Source organism: Eurosta solidaginis, chromosome 3, assembly GCF_040869045.1.
Source record: "Eurosta solidaginis isolate ZX-2024a chromosome 3, ASM4086904v1, whole genome shotgun sequence".
NCBI lineage: Eukaryota > Metazoa > Arthropoda > Insecta > Diptera > Tephritidae > Eurosta > Eurosta solidaginis.
In genome coordinates, this window is record NC_090321.1 from 91677126 (window position 1) to 91690617 (window position 13492).

The 13492-nt window shown below is 36.3% G+C and overlaps 2 protein-coding genes across 3 annotated transcripts in view; one reads left to right on the plus strand and one right to left on the minus strand.

The window, feature by feature from the left end:
• The window catches only part of nord, a 173379-nt gene that overhangs the window by 77325 nt on the left and 82562 nt on the right, over positions 1-13492 (plus strand). The window lies entirely within an intron of this gene.
• Ir60a (Ionotropic receptor 60a) overlaps positions 12059-13492 on the minus strand; it is a 97601-nt gene continuing 96167 nt past the window's right edge. For both annotated transcript variants that reach the window (XM_067772748.1, XM_067772747.1), the window contains exon 4: positions 12059-12581. In XM_067772748.1, the coding sequence (XP_067628849.1) occupies positions 12151-12581 (431 nt within the window). In that variant the 3' untranslated portion in view covers positions 12059-12150. The remainder of the gene's footprint in view (positions 12582-13492) is intronic.

The window sequence follows — 13492 nt, forward strand, 5'->3', positions numbered from 1 at the left end:
ATTATAATGTGGAACCAACGCCTTTAACATCCCTCTCATTATGGTCCACCCCTGTTGAAGGAGCAAGTTTCCTTGGACTCCCTTTAGAGGATATTGATGACAATTGTGATCGGATGGGGCGAAGCACTGCTACAACAACAACAAGCGGCGAGAAAATTTAAATAGCTTTAACAGTCGGCAATTATGGTTAAGTGACATTAAATTTTTTTTCTAAAATTGACCATTAGCTAAAAAGTTTATTTCGAGGTGGACAGTTTCAACTCGATTGAAGTAAATCCGGCCTTAATCAGTTGGATTGCCTCCATGTTAAGCTACAGGAGGTTCACATCGCAAACGGGTCAATGCAAAATCTGTAAATAGAGGATTGTCGCAGGGTGGGGTATTATCACCAACGCTATGGACGCTGGTCACCAACTATTTGCCAGAGGAACAGTCAAACGTACGGCGTATGCAAATGACTTTTGAGTCATCATAAGCGGCAGATGTTTACAAACAATCAGCTCTATGACGGGTCAGGCGTTTGGGATGTATATGCCTTTGCATATGAAATCGGGTTAACCGCTCACGCGCAAGAAAGTTACTAGGAAATACAAGGTCTCTAATTGAAATAAGCTTTAGCTTTAGGAAGGGCAGCCCCACAAGAAAAGTGCATCAGAAAATATCAAGGAATTATACTAGATAGTAAGTTGTCGTGGAAATTCTATGTGGAATAGAGAGCGAAGAAAGTCTCCATGACACTGTAAGCATGCAAGAGGATACCAGGATAGGTGGGACATATCGTCCAAACTCTCTAATTGCGTATTTACGGCAATTTTCAAGCCCATACTATTATGTACATCCCGTTTGCAGGCCAAATTGTTAAAAATATAGCGTTAGCAAATGCAATAAGGCTTAAGGTCCCGGTGCAGCTTGAGCGCAGGCCTTATGGCCACAACGGTATAGCGCTATCTAATATAGGGCAAACGGACTGCATGGTCCGGTGCCTGAGCTTCGAATAACAGCTAGGATCCCCAACAGAGCCAGCGGGTTGCCGTAAGTGTGGGGAAATGGCAGAACATCAGAACATAATATGTACGTTTATACCGATAGTTCCAAATTAACGGAAGCGGTCGGGTCTGCCGTGTACTGATCACTGCATTGTCTTTCAGTCGGAAATTGTAGCCGTGAAGAAAGCAGGAGAAATTCTGGAGGGAGCGTGCTGAAGCTGCAATTGCGTCAATATACATGTTGATGATGAGGCGGCGATCAAAGAAATCATCTCACACAGTACTTCATCAAGAAGTTTCCTGGAGTGTCAAGGAAGCGTCGGGGATATTTATCTTAGACCGGACCATACATCATAAAGCGACAAAAGCAACGAAAAGGAAGAAGGGAAGTACTCGATGAGAGAGAAATCAAAAGGAGACAGGAGTTGCTTATGGTTCATCAAGAAGGAATAACGTGGCAGAAGCACAGGGCTGCAAAACTTCTTAGATCATGTGCAAATCCTACGACGTTGGACTAACAAAGTTTCCTTAGTCTCTAAAGCTCACGATGCGCATACTAGCTGGAGGCACTGCCTTCTAATGTCTTATGCTTATAGGCTAGACCTCGTTGGTAACAGCAGATGTAGGAAGTGCGAGCTGCAGGAAGAAATGGTTGAGCACATTCTGCGTTCGTGTCCCGCGCTCGCGCGGTCAAGGCTCCAGCTAACAGAGGCAGCAGGAAAGAAGAAAAGAAAGAAATCTTCTAGTATTTGCCAAAAGGACGGAGTTATTTTACATCGTAAGTCCTGGTACCTAATCAGGAATTCTTCCGTTTGTTCGTCAAACAAATTCTAGTAAAACTATCGACACAATCACTCTAAGTGCTTAAGGTCTTTATTGACCGATCAGTTCAACCTCACCTACTTATACAGGAGGTTCGCCAGATGAAAATCCTGCAACTAACTGTACGGAAAAAATGTTAGACTTTAAATTCTCGGAATGACTCGGCCGCAAACTCTCATAAGTGTATAATGGAGATGTTGTATCAATTCGTCCGGATAGTTTTGTATGCTTATTTGCGAACTTATTTCGAATATAGCTTGATGGGAATTCTTTCCATAAAAAATTTATTGATTTAAACGTAATTATTTACGTAAAAACGCGTAAAAGATGGTGTTAAACATCGGTAAAAACTCGATACTTACACATAATTTGCAATCTATATTTTGAAGTGGACGGGATCGGGATTAAATATTTAATCTCACGCTGATCCCCAGCATGTACCTTTTGCTTCAAAATTATTTACTGTGTTATTGTGTCATTTGAGCCGATACAACAAGTCAGGGTGTACGGCAGAATTCTATTTGCAATAAAAAATCAATTCGAGATTATTGTTTTACATTTTATGCATCAATGCAAAACATACAGAATGTAAACAAACAAGCCCTAAGGCAGAGAATATTTATTTGACAAATTTTCTCATTTTTATTCTTTTTTCCATGAAACAATGAGATTTTAGATGTTTCTGGACATGAATAGAAGAAATTGTTTATGTAGTTATGCCCCCTTGCAGTGCTGCTTACAAAAAAATCTTTGGTGGGATTTACAATTTAATAGGTGTTCGAGATAGACCCCCAATTTAAGGAATGTTCTCACGAAATTAGCTACAATATATAATATTAAGACATTATAAGTTCGTCGCGCTTCCTAAAGGAAAGAGACAATAAGTCGAAAGAAAAAGGGAAATAGGAGAAAAACACGCTAGATTTTGAGGAAGAGAAATACGGAGGAAAAGGGGAAAAGTGGGTGAATGGAAGGCGGGTAGAGTTGGTTGAGGAAACCGAAAACGGTCCAATTTCCAACATCTCTGGAATGAATGATGATACTCCGACTCATTAGGTTTTATAATCGGAACCCGCCTACGTAAGCAGAGGAAGAGAGCGATCCCACTACGCTGGATGGATCAGGTAGCGCCAGACAACATAGCGATGAAGAGATTGTAAGTTAGTAATTTCCAACAGCGTACAGTGGTTTAGGTTGTTCTGGCAAGTGGGAAAAACTCAATATCTACGTCAAACTTTAGAATATTTAACCGAATTTACAACCAGGCGGTTTTTGCAATACGAAAACGTAAAAAATTACCTAATATCAAATTATTATGTTTAATACAACGAGTCAATTTTAGTCGGGTGAACCGAAATTCGCAAGTTATGAGAGCGTTCACTCATTTCAGCGAGTGACAGTAAACTTGAATGCTTTTGCGAAATTTTTATGTTACTTCTTTTCATGTTAACATTAATTTTTTTACAAAATAGTCGTATAAAAAGACATACAAGTATGTGCGTTCGCCATTATCGTATTCCATATAAAAATTAAAAATATTGCCAAACTTATTTATATAAAAATTATTTAAAAAATGCGTAAAATATTAGTAAAACAAAACAAGATACCTTAAAGAGCATTGAAAAGTTTGTAAAAAATGTAAAATATTATTAAAATGGTTTGCCAAAATGTTTTATTTTAATTGTTATTATTACTTTATATTATGTATTAGTAGGCATTATTCGCATACGATTTTTCTCAAGCCTGATTACATAAGTATACTAATATAAGAACGCTGAATTAATTCCATTTATAAAAAAATTTAAGTTGAAACTGTGTATTGGATATGTTTAATAAATACAATACCATTAGAGTCAACTTTAAAAGTATTAAAACAATACTTTTATTTAAGGGTAAAACAACGGAGGATAGCGTTAAACTTTATTAAACGATTATGCAGTGTTAATTCAACATCAGTTCTAGTTAGTTTAACCATAGTTATCATGGTAAATCTACTATATATTTGTGAAAGTATGTCTGTATGTATGTTTGGAATTGCAGCCTAAACCGCAGAATGGAATCGAACGAAATTTTGCCATGACATACCCTGAGTGCGTCAATCTATTGTAGGCTATATAAAAAAAGTTTTCGACAAGGGGGCGTGGCACCTCCCATGCAACTGGAATTTTTGGTAGTCAATATATCTGAAAGTATTAAGGCTAGATGACTGAAATTAGGTGAGTGGTTATATGAGACCAATCCCTACCCTCTCCAGAAAAACTGGGTATAACGAAAAAGGGGGCGTGGCAACTCCCATACAACTGGAATTTTTCGTTGTCAATATATCTGAAAGTATTAAAGCTAGACGACTGAAATTAGGTGAGGAGGTATATGAGACTAATCCCTACCCCCTCGGGAAAAATTGGGTATAGCGAAAAAGGGGCGTGGCAGCTCCCATACAAATGGGGGTTGGGATTAGTCCAATATATTAGCCTATATAGTACTGCTTTTATTTATACCCGAACGACGTCGGGTACTCTGCTAGTAACAAATAAAATCAACCACATTTTCGTCTTACAGCAATACTTTTTATATTGTTAAATACACACTTTAAGTTAGTGTTAAATTAACACTTTTTACAATAACTCCTCTTAATTTACTTACTGTTACTGTTAAATTAATAAAATTTTGGTATTGAATCAACAATTTCCATAGTGTTGAATTAGGACTTTAAGTTCGTGTTGAATTAACTCTTTTGACACGAAGATTACACTTTACTTCGGTTTGAAAAATGTAAACACAAAAAATGTTAAAATCCTGTTGATTCAACTCTTTTTTTTTCTGGGTGTATATAATGATGAATGGGAATGAGAGTGACTGCGGCGCCAAATGACACAGCGTCATACATAATCTGCCCCTCAGCCAACAATTTATTAATACTATAATTAAATTTGTGTGAAACAGCATACCGAAAGAATGGTTGTGATAATATGTTTGAAATTTTCTGAAAGATGTTTGGGGGTTTATAGGGGTATAAAAAATCTTGACGCAGATTCTATTACTAAATATTTACAAAAAGTATAAATAATAATAAAACTTTTTTCTGGGACCTTCAAACCCCGTTCCAGTCTAGTTTTACAACTAGATCACTTGAGGGTGTATGGTAAGAATTATATTTTTTTGTATTCTGCTGAAGGCCCTATTTACATATATGGCAGCACTTATTAAACGAACTTTATTCATTTATTAAGACATTCCTACCTATGTACTTAATTGGCGCTTAAGTTATTTAATGCTTATTTAAGTTTTTATGTTCGTCTAACATGGCACGTCTGTTTGTTGGGTTAACTGGGAAAGGAATTTAAATCGTGTTTCACCTGGTCTTTCCAACGCAGTGCTTCCATAAGCGGGTTCCGACAAAAATATTTTCTTGCCTAGCCAGCGTAGCTGCTGTGTTTTAATTCGCTGGACTATGTTGATTGGCGTAAAGCTCGTACAAATCAGCACTAAATATCCTTCGCTATTTGCCGTCGTCAACGCGCAGAGGTCCGTGAATATTTCGAAGAACTTTTCTTTAGAACACTTCTAGAAGCTTCTTTCTCTGTTTTTTTCTTCAAGCAGAGGCATCTCGTTCCCCTTTTCTTCTTAGTGCGCTCGCTTTTAACTTAGCTCTGGTGGCAGCGTCTTTTATTTCGGTTGCAACTCGGAATTCTCCATCGCAACAGTTTTTTTTAGTGGTCGTCCTTAACGGCGGCGGTACGAAATTCTATAGAGATATGATCCTGCATTCCGTCGGGTGAACTTGGGCTTTCGGAGGGCAGGTGTGGGAGTCTAGTGCGAAATCATCGGCAGTCTGTCGCGATTTTAGCCTTGCGTTTTTTGTTTCTTGCGTTTAGCCGCGAATATTGGCTGCGGCGAGATAGTGATCCGAGTCGGTATTAGGTTCTTAGGATCGTGCGCACATCTAAGACACTGGTGACATGGCATCTCTTCATAACAATGTGGTTGATGAAATATGCTCACGACTCGAGCATCGGCGAAGTAGGTATACCCGGCAAGATATTCATTTTGTACTACCGACTGTTTTGTTGTAATTAGAGTTGTTAGAAAATCGAGTTTACAGTCTAATAAATTAGAAAAACGCCTTTTTTATTTCATATGGTGCCGACGTGTATAATTAAAACTGACTAATAAGTAATAGGAGTAATGTGCCTACCAAATTTCATCGCTTTATCCGTCTTTGGAAATGAATTATCGCACTTTTTCGGTTTTTCGAAATTTTCGATATCGAAAAAGTGGGCGTGGTTGTAGTCCGATTTCGTTCATTTTAAATAGCGATCTGAGATGAGCGCCCAGGAACCTACATAGCAAATTTCATCAAGATACCTTAAAATTTACTCAAGTTATCGAACAAAGTTAATACACTCTGTGAGCTCTGTTCAGCTGAGTATAAAAAAACAGTCGGTAGTGCAAAATGAAGATAGAGTTAGACGAAGGTAGAAAAGATAGATGGAGCGAAAAGGAAGTGAGGCAAAAACAGAAAGGGAGAGAGAAAAAGGTAGAAGGAGGATTAAATAAAAGGATAAGTAAAAGTGGTGAGAGGGGAAGGGGATAAGAGTAAAAAACTTAAAACATATGCAGACCGATCAAAGTTAGGGCAGAACAACGTCTACCTGGTCTGCTAGTTTTATATGTAAACAAATGTATATAATACTGTGTATGTATATGTATGAATTTGGTTGTAAATGTTTGTTGCCAGGAAAATAGGATTTGTCTCGTTTTGTTGACACGTTTTTGTATGTATGTACATATGTCTGAATCGATTATTTTGGCTTCATGCATATGTACATATATACAGTAAGTAAATGTAGTAAGCACCCTACAGGAATATCAGTAACTAGTACAAGAACTTAACACTGTGTGGTTAATAGCTAGTATTATAAGAAGTACTTAGTTCGGTTGCACAAATTCAACACGTAGTTATGGTTGAAGCTGGTTTATATATATGTATAGATATATGTTAATATGATCGAAGAGTCAAGTTGAAACTATTACATAATTATAATTTTGAATTGTAAACTATAGAATAAAACATTGAAGTTCACATTTTATCACAATTATCACCTTAATCTGTAAGAACTCAATACATACTTTAAATCAAACTTGCCTTTTATCGATTAAAGTATAAAAACTTTTGTAAACCACATTTACTTACATATTTGTAAATTAGAGTAATTGTCACTTTTTTAACTAACGCGGTTGACAGCGTAGCAAGCAAATATGCCTTACAACGTTAAGCTATCTTCTCACAAAAAACTGGGCCCGGAACGTGTGTTACGATTCGTCCCGAAATTCATGGTTCAATTTATAAATATGAAACTGCCAAACTATTTACACAAATTATGACAAATTATAAATCTAACTAGCACGCGATATCTCTAGTTCAGATATGTGGTAATTCGGACTCATGATTTCAGAGCTATTTTGATTTAATGTTTGAGTGAAAACTTGATTTCGATACGAATCGTAACACACGATACGGGCCCTGTATTTTTCGAGAAAACCTTTGTATTATTTTATAAAAACACCAACAAAAAAGAATAAAAGCAGTGTGCTTGTGTATTACAACTTTAATTGTATAGGGTAGTTCGTACTGGCCTAAACTAATCGAGATAGCTAAGACTTTCTTTTTTTCTATCAACAGCATGGCGGAAACATACAAGGTGGCAGCATGTTGACATACCTACATACAAAAATAAAAGTTCCATGTAAAAGTTCCATTTGTAAATCGATGAACTAATGTCAAAATCATACTGCGTCGGAAGTTGAAGTGTCATATTAAGAAGGTACCGATCAGCAGCTGATTCCGACAGTCACCTATTACTGGTGCCGCCATGATAAAAAGAATCATCATCGAAAAAAGTTTTGACTAAGCCATGTCTGCCGTCCTTTAACACTATAACGAACTTATCTGAACCTAGGATAGAACCCTATTGAAATTAGGCGAAATCGAATTAAGAAGAAAAAAAATTTTAAAAGTTTTTAAGCCGAAAATTAAAAGCCGTTAAAGAAATCATATTGAAATTTGGTATGAAGGTTGCCTTCACTATTAAATATACACCTTGTGAGAATAAATGTAATCGGGTGGCCAGCATTTTGAATAAACCGAAAGGTACTAAAAAAATTTTGATCAAGAAAATGCATCTATGTATATAATGGGTTTCAATTTCTTGGAAAGAAAATGGGAATTTCCCGTTTAGTCCAAATATGAACTTGATTTCAATTCAATCAGGCTTTAATTTCGATTTGGTTTTAAAGGACAAAATTTTTGGAACCATGAGATTTTAAATTTAAACTTTGTTCCACACTCTCATTATCTTAATTATTCAAAAAGTTTGGATGTTAAACCAGTTTTGGTTTGGCCATATGTGCAGTAGGAAAAAGTTTTAATCTAAGACTCAAATTTAATTGTTCACTTTAGACGTTTTTCTCATTAAATATTTTTAGCTGGGTTTTTGGAGCTATGTATTTTATTTCAGAAAGTTTCATGTTTGAGCTATGTAAGAGCTCAGTGTTAGCGGTTATCTGAAAAAAATTAGTTCTTCTAAATCTGGTACTTAAAACGTTATTAGCGTTTACCCTTAATTTTATTGCCGAAAGATTATGGAGAAATAGCAGCTACCATTTACCTACGAACAACAAACAGGCTATCTGATTCCGTCTCTGCGGGGGGCTCTTAGAGCCACAATTAAGGTGGATGGTTGGCGCAAGTATGCTGGACGAAGCGACACACATATATACCGATGGTTTCAAAGTAGTGGAAGGAGTGGGTTCTGTGGTATACTATGCTGATAGGGAATTAAACAGATCCTACAAGCTGCCAGAGCACTATAACGTTTTTCAGATGGAAGTAGTAGCCGTAACCAATGCAGTAGAAACATTGGAAGAAAATAGCTTAAACTGCGCCCGCGTACATTTCTATATTGTCAGCCAAGCAGCAATAAAGGCAATAATCTCGCACAGCACAGCATCTAAAAGTCTGTTAGAGTGTAAGTAATCCATGGAAAGAATCAGTACAGGAAAAGCATACATCTGTTTTCGGTATCAGGGCATATGGGAATAGATGGGAATGAAAGCAGTTGAAAAAGCTAAAAAATGCGCATTCCTTGCAGCTCATAGCAGACCTAACCTACCACTTAACACGCACTAATAGCGGCTCTTAATATACCATAAGTACATCCGTTGAAATTTTTCCTACAGGGTTTACAATTAGGGTTATGGCGAAAAGTGTGCATTCGTCATGTTACGTAGTAGGCAAAATGAGTTTGCATACCAATTGAATATGTAATAATTTGATGAGTGGCGTATTTCTGTTTTGTCATAGAGGTTCGTAATTGATGCGATGACAATTTTAGACTCTAATGCAATTGTGTAAAAACAATTAAAAATTTTAAAATATTTTTTATTCGTTTCAAGTTAGTGAATGACAATAGCTGTGACTAATAAAATATTTATAATTCCTTCTATACTTTTCATACCCAGCGTGTACTTGTACGCAAGGGTACTATAAATTGTGAACTCATACAAGTGAAAAACCTTTCTATTCCTTCATTGCCATATCTGCCTGTCAAATAATAGCTGACAGGGAGAATGATTGTCGCGAATGGTCAGAGAATGGAATGGTCAGAGAATGGAAGGTTTGTTTCTTGCTCGCGGTTATTAAATTGAAATGCCATGAATTGACCTTATGACTCAAAATAGAAATTGCGTAAAATTTTGGAAAATGGGCGTGGCATACATTTACAAGAAAAAACTTAGCAAAATCGCCCACTTTGAACAAGCAAGGACGGTACTGTCTTAGGCTGTGCAGAAGACCACGTACCTTTCATGGATAAAGCTTAGAAATAATCTTATCCCATTCATAATATAAGATTAATCGGTTGTATAAGTAATGTAATATTAAGAGGACAGATGTACATATATAAGCGACATTTTTTATCAATATCAAATAAATAATAGATCAGTAGTCGTGACACAAACTTGATGCTGAATCTCATATCTGAACAATAAGTTGTATGGGATATCTAATTTATATACGACCGATCCAAACGATTTTTTCATACAACAATATATGACACAAATATATGTATGTAACATTTGGTGAAATCTGAAGTTTCTAGCTGAAATTATGAAAAGCCTTATCCAAACAATCGGCTATATGGGATACTATCGTACCCAGCAGGCTTTGCTAAGCCATAAAACTGGTTTACCTTTGTTTGAAAAGGGATCCTCGCTCCCTGTCTCACTCACTTCTATTTTATCTTCCATTTTTCTTTTTATTTTTCTCCCTACCTTCTTCCATTTATCCCCCTCCCACTCCCTTGTCCCTTTCAACTTCCACTCACACTTCTACTCCCACTCCCACTCCAAATTCTACTCCAACTCCCTCTCTCAATCTCAAGTCCACTCCTACTCCCACTTCCACTCCCAACCCCATTCCCACAGCAGCTCTCCCTTTCCCCCATTCAAATTCCATTCCCATTCCAATTCTCATTCCCATTTCCATACCACATCTCTCCCATTTATGGAATCTCTATTCCAAAAATTGGATACCTGCTCAACTAATTGCGGGGATTAACATATTTAAGTTTTTCTTAAGCCATCGTGAACCACAACGAAGGAAACAAAAAAAATGATCGGAGTCGGTCCAGAACTCTCGACTTTTAACGTGACAAATGCTTGGTTACATTTTTTTTTTTTTTGGCAAACGCATTTGACAATGAATGGCGAGCCGTTTTCATGATATGGCCAAGTCTGTGGTTCAGTTTGACCTACTGACAACCAGGCATAATGGACAAAAATTGAATTTAATATAGTTGTAAGATATAAGATTTATCTTTACTATTTTTACATAAAATCATATATGCCATATACATACGTAAGCATATGGTAAAGCTTCTAGCTGTTAAAACGGGGCGGAAAATAAACGTTTTTATTCGGTATATGTTATATATACGACCGATCTCTACGACAACAATATGACGTAGGAATGGCTGCTAGATGTCCCGTACTGCACTCAGTTCGGAAGTTGTCACTAAGCCTGTAGGACGAAATTGTCCATTTGCGTGACTGCATCCTATATATGCTGCATGGACGCTTTAAGTTAAAGTCGATTATACTTCGTATACCAAACTAAATTTGAAGCTTACGTGTGTAATTTATACGAAAAATTTACATTTTCTAACAATGACGGATGAAGTTTTTTAATATATCGTTCATCTGCGCTCACACACCGACAGGGGAGGAAGACAATGAGGTGAAAGGCGTTTTCTATGAACGCTTAGAACGTACACACGAGCGCTGCTCCCGCCATTATATAAAAGTCGTGCTTGGCGACTTTAACGCCAGGTTGGGCAAAGAAGGTGTTTTTGGCCCCTCGGTCGAAAAATTCAGCCTCCAAATAGAAACCCCCGCTAATGGGCAGAGGTTGATCGACTTCTCCAGTCCTCGTCACAGCACCAGTTTTAAGCATAAAGATATAGATCAATCTATTTGGCTGTGCCCTGTTCGAAATATATGTAACCAGATCGACGAAGTTGTGTTAGACAAACGGTATGCCACCAGTGTTTTGGATGGACTCTGATCATTATTCGTTGCATCCAAATTACGCGCTCGCCTATGCGTGGCTTTTTGTTGTAGTGTTTCTCTTACGGAAGTCCAAAGAAACTAGCAGTTTCAACAGCGGTAGACCATAGAGAGACGTAGCTTTCACATTACAATTGAAAAAATGGTTGGTGTCATGTGGGTACACATCCCATGCAGGACATGCATTACGTATGCCGGGGTTGATTCTGGAAAAGTAAGAGTTAAGCCTGTTGCAGCATCCAGAACGAAGTTGGTTAGGGCGACTCGTTACAAATTTTAGTCAAAATTTTTAACCATTTATAGAATTTAAAATGGTTTTTATACTTTTTTGCACAAAATTTTAATCCCGTAAATTTTCCAATTCTCTTTTCTTAGATTGTGTAGTTTAAATTTCATCTGAACAAGAAAAATATGCAAAACTGTTCTAAAAAGACATCAAGAGATCAAAATTTAAAAGCAGAAGCAGAATAAGTAGTTTTAACACAAAATCATAAAGTTTTACTTTTATTACTGTTTCCTTTAATTGTATTTCAAAAGAATATTGTTAGCCATTGTTGAGAATTTAGATTTAAAACCTGCCGGCAGACAGTACAACTATATTTATTTGTAATTTTGGGTATACACTTTTCAGGCTTAGAATTAAAAACAAAACTTTATGTAAAATATTTCAATGTAGCAACTTCTTATTGAATACGTACAATGTATGTATGTATTTATTTTAATAATAAGCATTCAAATATATATATCTTCGTTTAATTGGTGTAAATCGAATGCCTCGCACAATATCCACTTCGCGAGGGTTTTCGACTAATTGCTTGCCCTTTTTAGATTTAAACTTCTTTTCGCCATTCGAATTGGTTTTGTTTTTCAATTTCAAGTGAACTTTCTTAAGTAACCAACGTGCCGTTCTCCTTTTATTATGAGTAATTCCTTTTGCCTCATCGTATTGTCCACCTTTGCGCTTTTTAATCCCGTTCTTTTTGATCGATCCAACAGTCCTTTTAAATTTTTTATTTTTATGCAAACGTGGCTTTAAAACCCAGTAATATAAAAGCTCCCCCAAAAATGAAATCACGCTCGCGACAACTCCAAGCCATAAAATGGAAAATGATCCTTTAAGATGGTCCAGTGTTAGAACAATTGCTGATTCTGTAAAGAAACCAGCAGTCTTTTAATACAAACTATGAAGGCTTGTGCTTTAAAACGGTGCCCTAAAATAATAGCAACATTTTTTTTTATAGAAGAAAAGATCACTGAGAAGGCTTTATAAGAAACACAGTTAAGTACTTCAGGAGCAGTAAATATTAAAATAAACAAGATTATCATAAATGGTGGCTTAAATTATTCAATTTGATTGGTATGGTCGTTTAAGGTTAATTTGAGTTAAGCTCGTCGGAAAATAAATGAGGACTTTCAAAGCAAAACGCAATAAGTTCACCCTTGACTTTTTGAGACATGAAAAGGAGTTAACCTCACTTTCTAAAAGCTATGTAATAATCTTTTTGCGAAGTAAAAAACGTTAAATTTAGCCATTTTGGACCATTTAAGGAAACGCAATAATTTCATAAAATTTTTACATTTTTGATTTAAAAGTGTTGTTGTGTTTATATGAATGGGAATAAGTTGTGGAATATTGGTATACTCCTTAAGGTCGATGTAAGGAGTACTTAAAGAGTATTTAAGTGGCATATGATTACTCCCTTACTAATCATCATACGCATAAAAAATGTGGTCCACCGTCCTGGGCCAGGATCGTCTTCTTCAGATCGGAATACTCCTTCAGAGTACTCCATGAATTACTTTCGGGCAAAAACATTCCAAAAAATCCTAAATAAATATTTAATGGACTACTCATAAGCATATTGGAGTACCAATATGAAAAAATAGTACACATGGGCCAAGCATCTTTTCCAGGATCGCTGATATAATGGTACAAAACATTATATTCTCTAAATAGTAAATACTTTTCACCCCAAAGTACACAAAATCCAGTAACTTCGAAACCAAAATGCAATAATTCCACACTACTATCTATCTTAACTTCAAATCTAGTTGTCAAA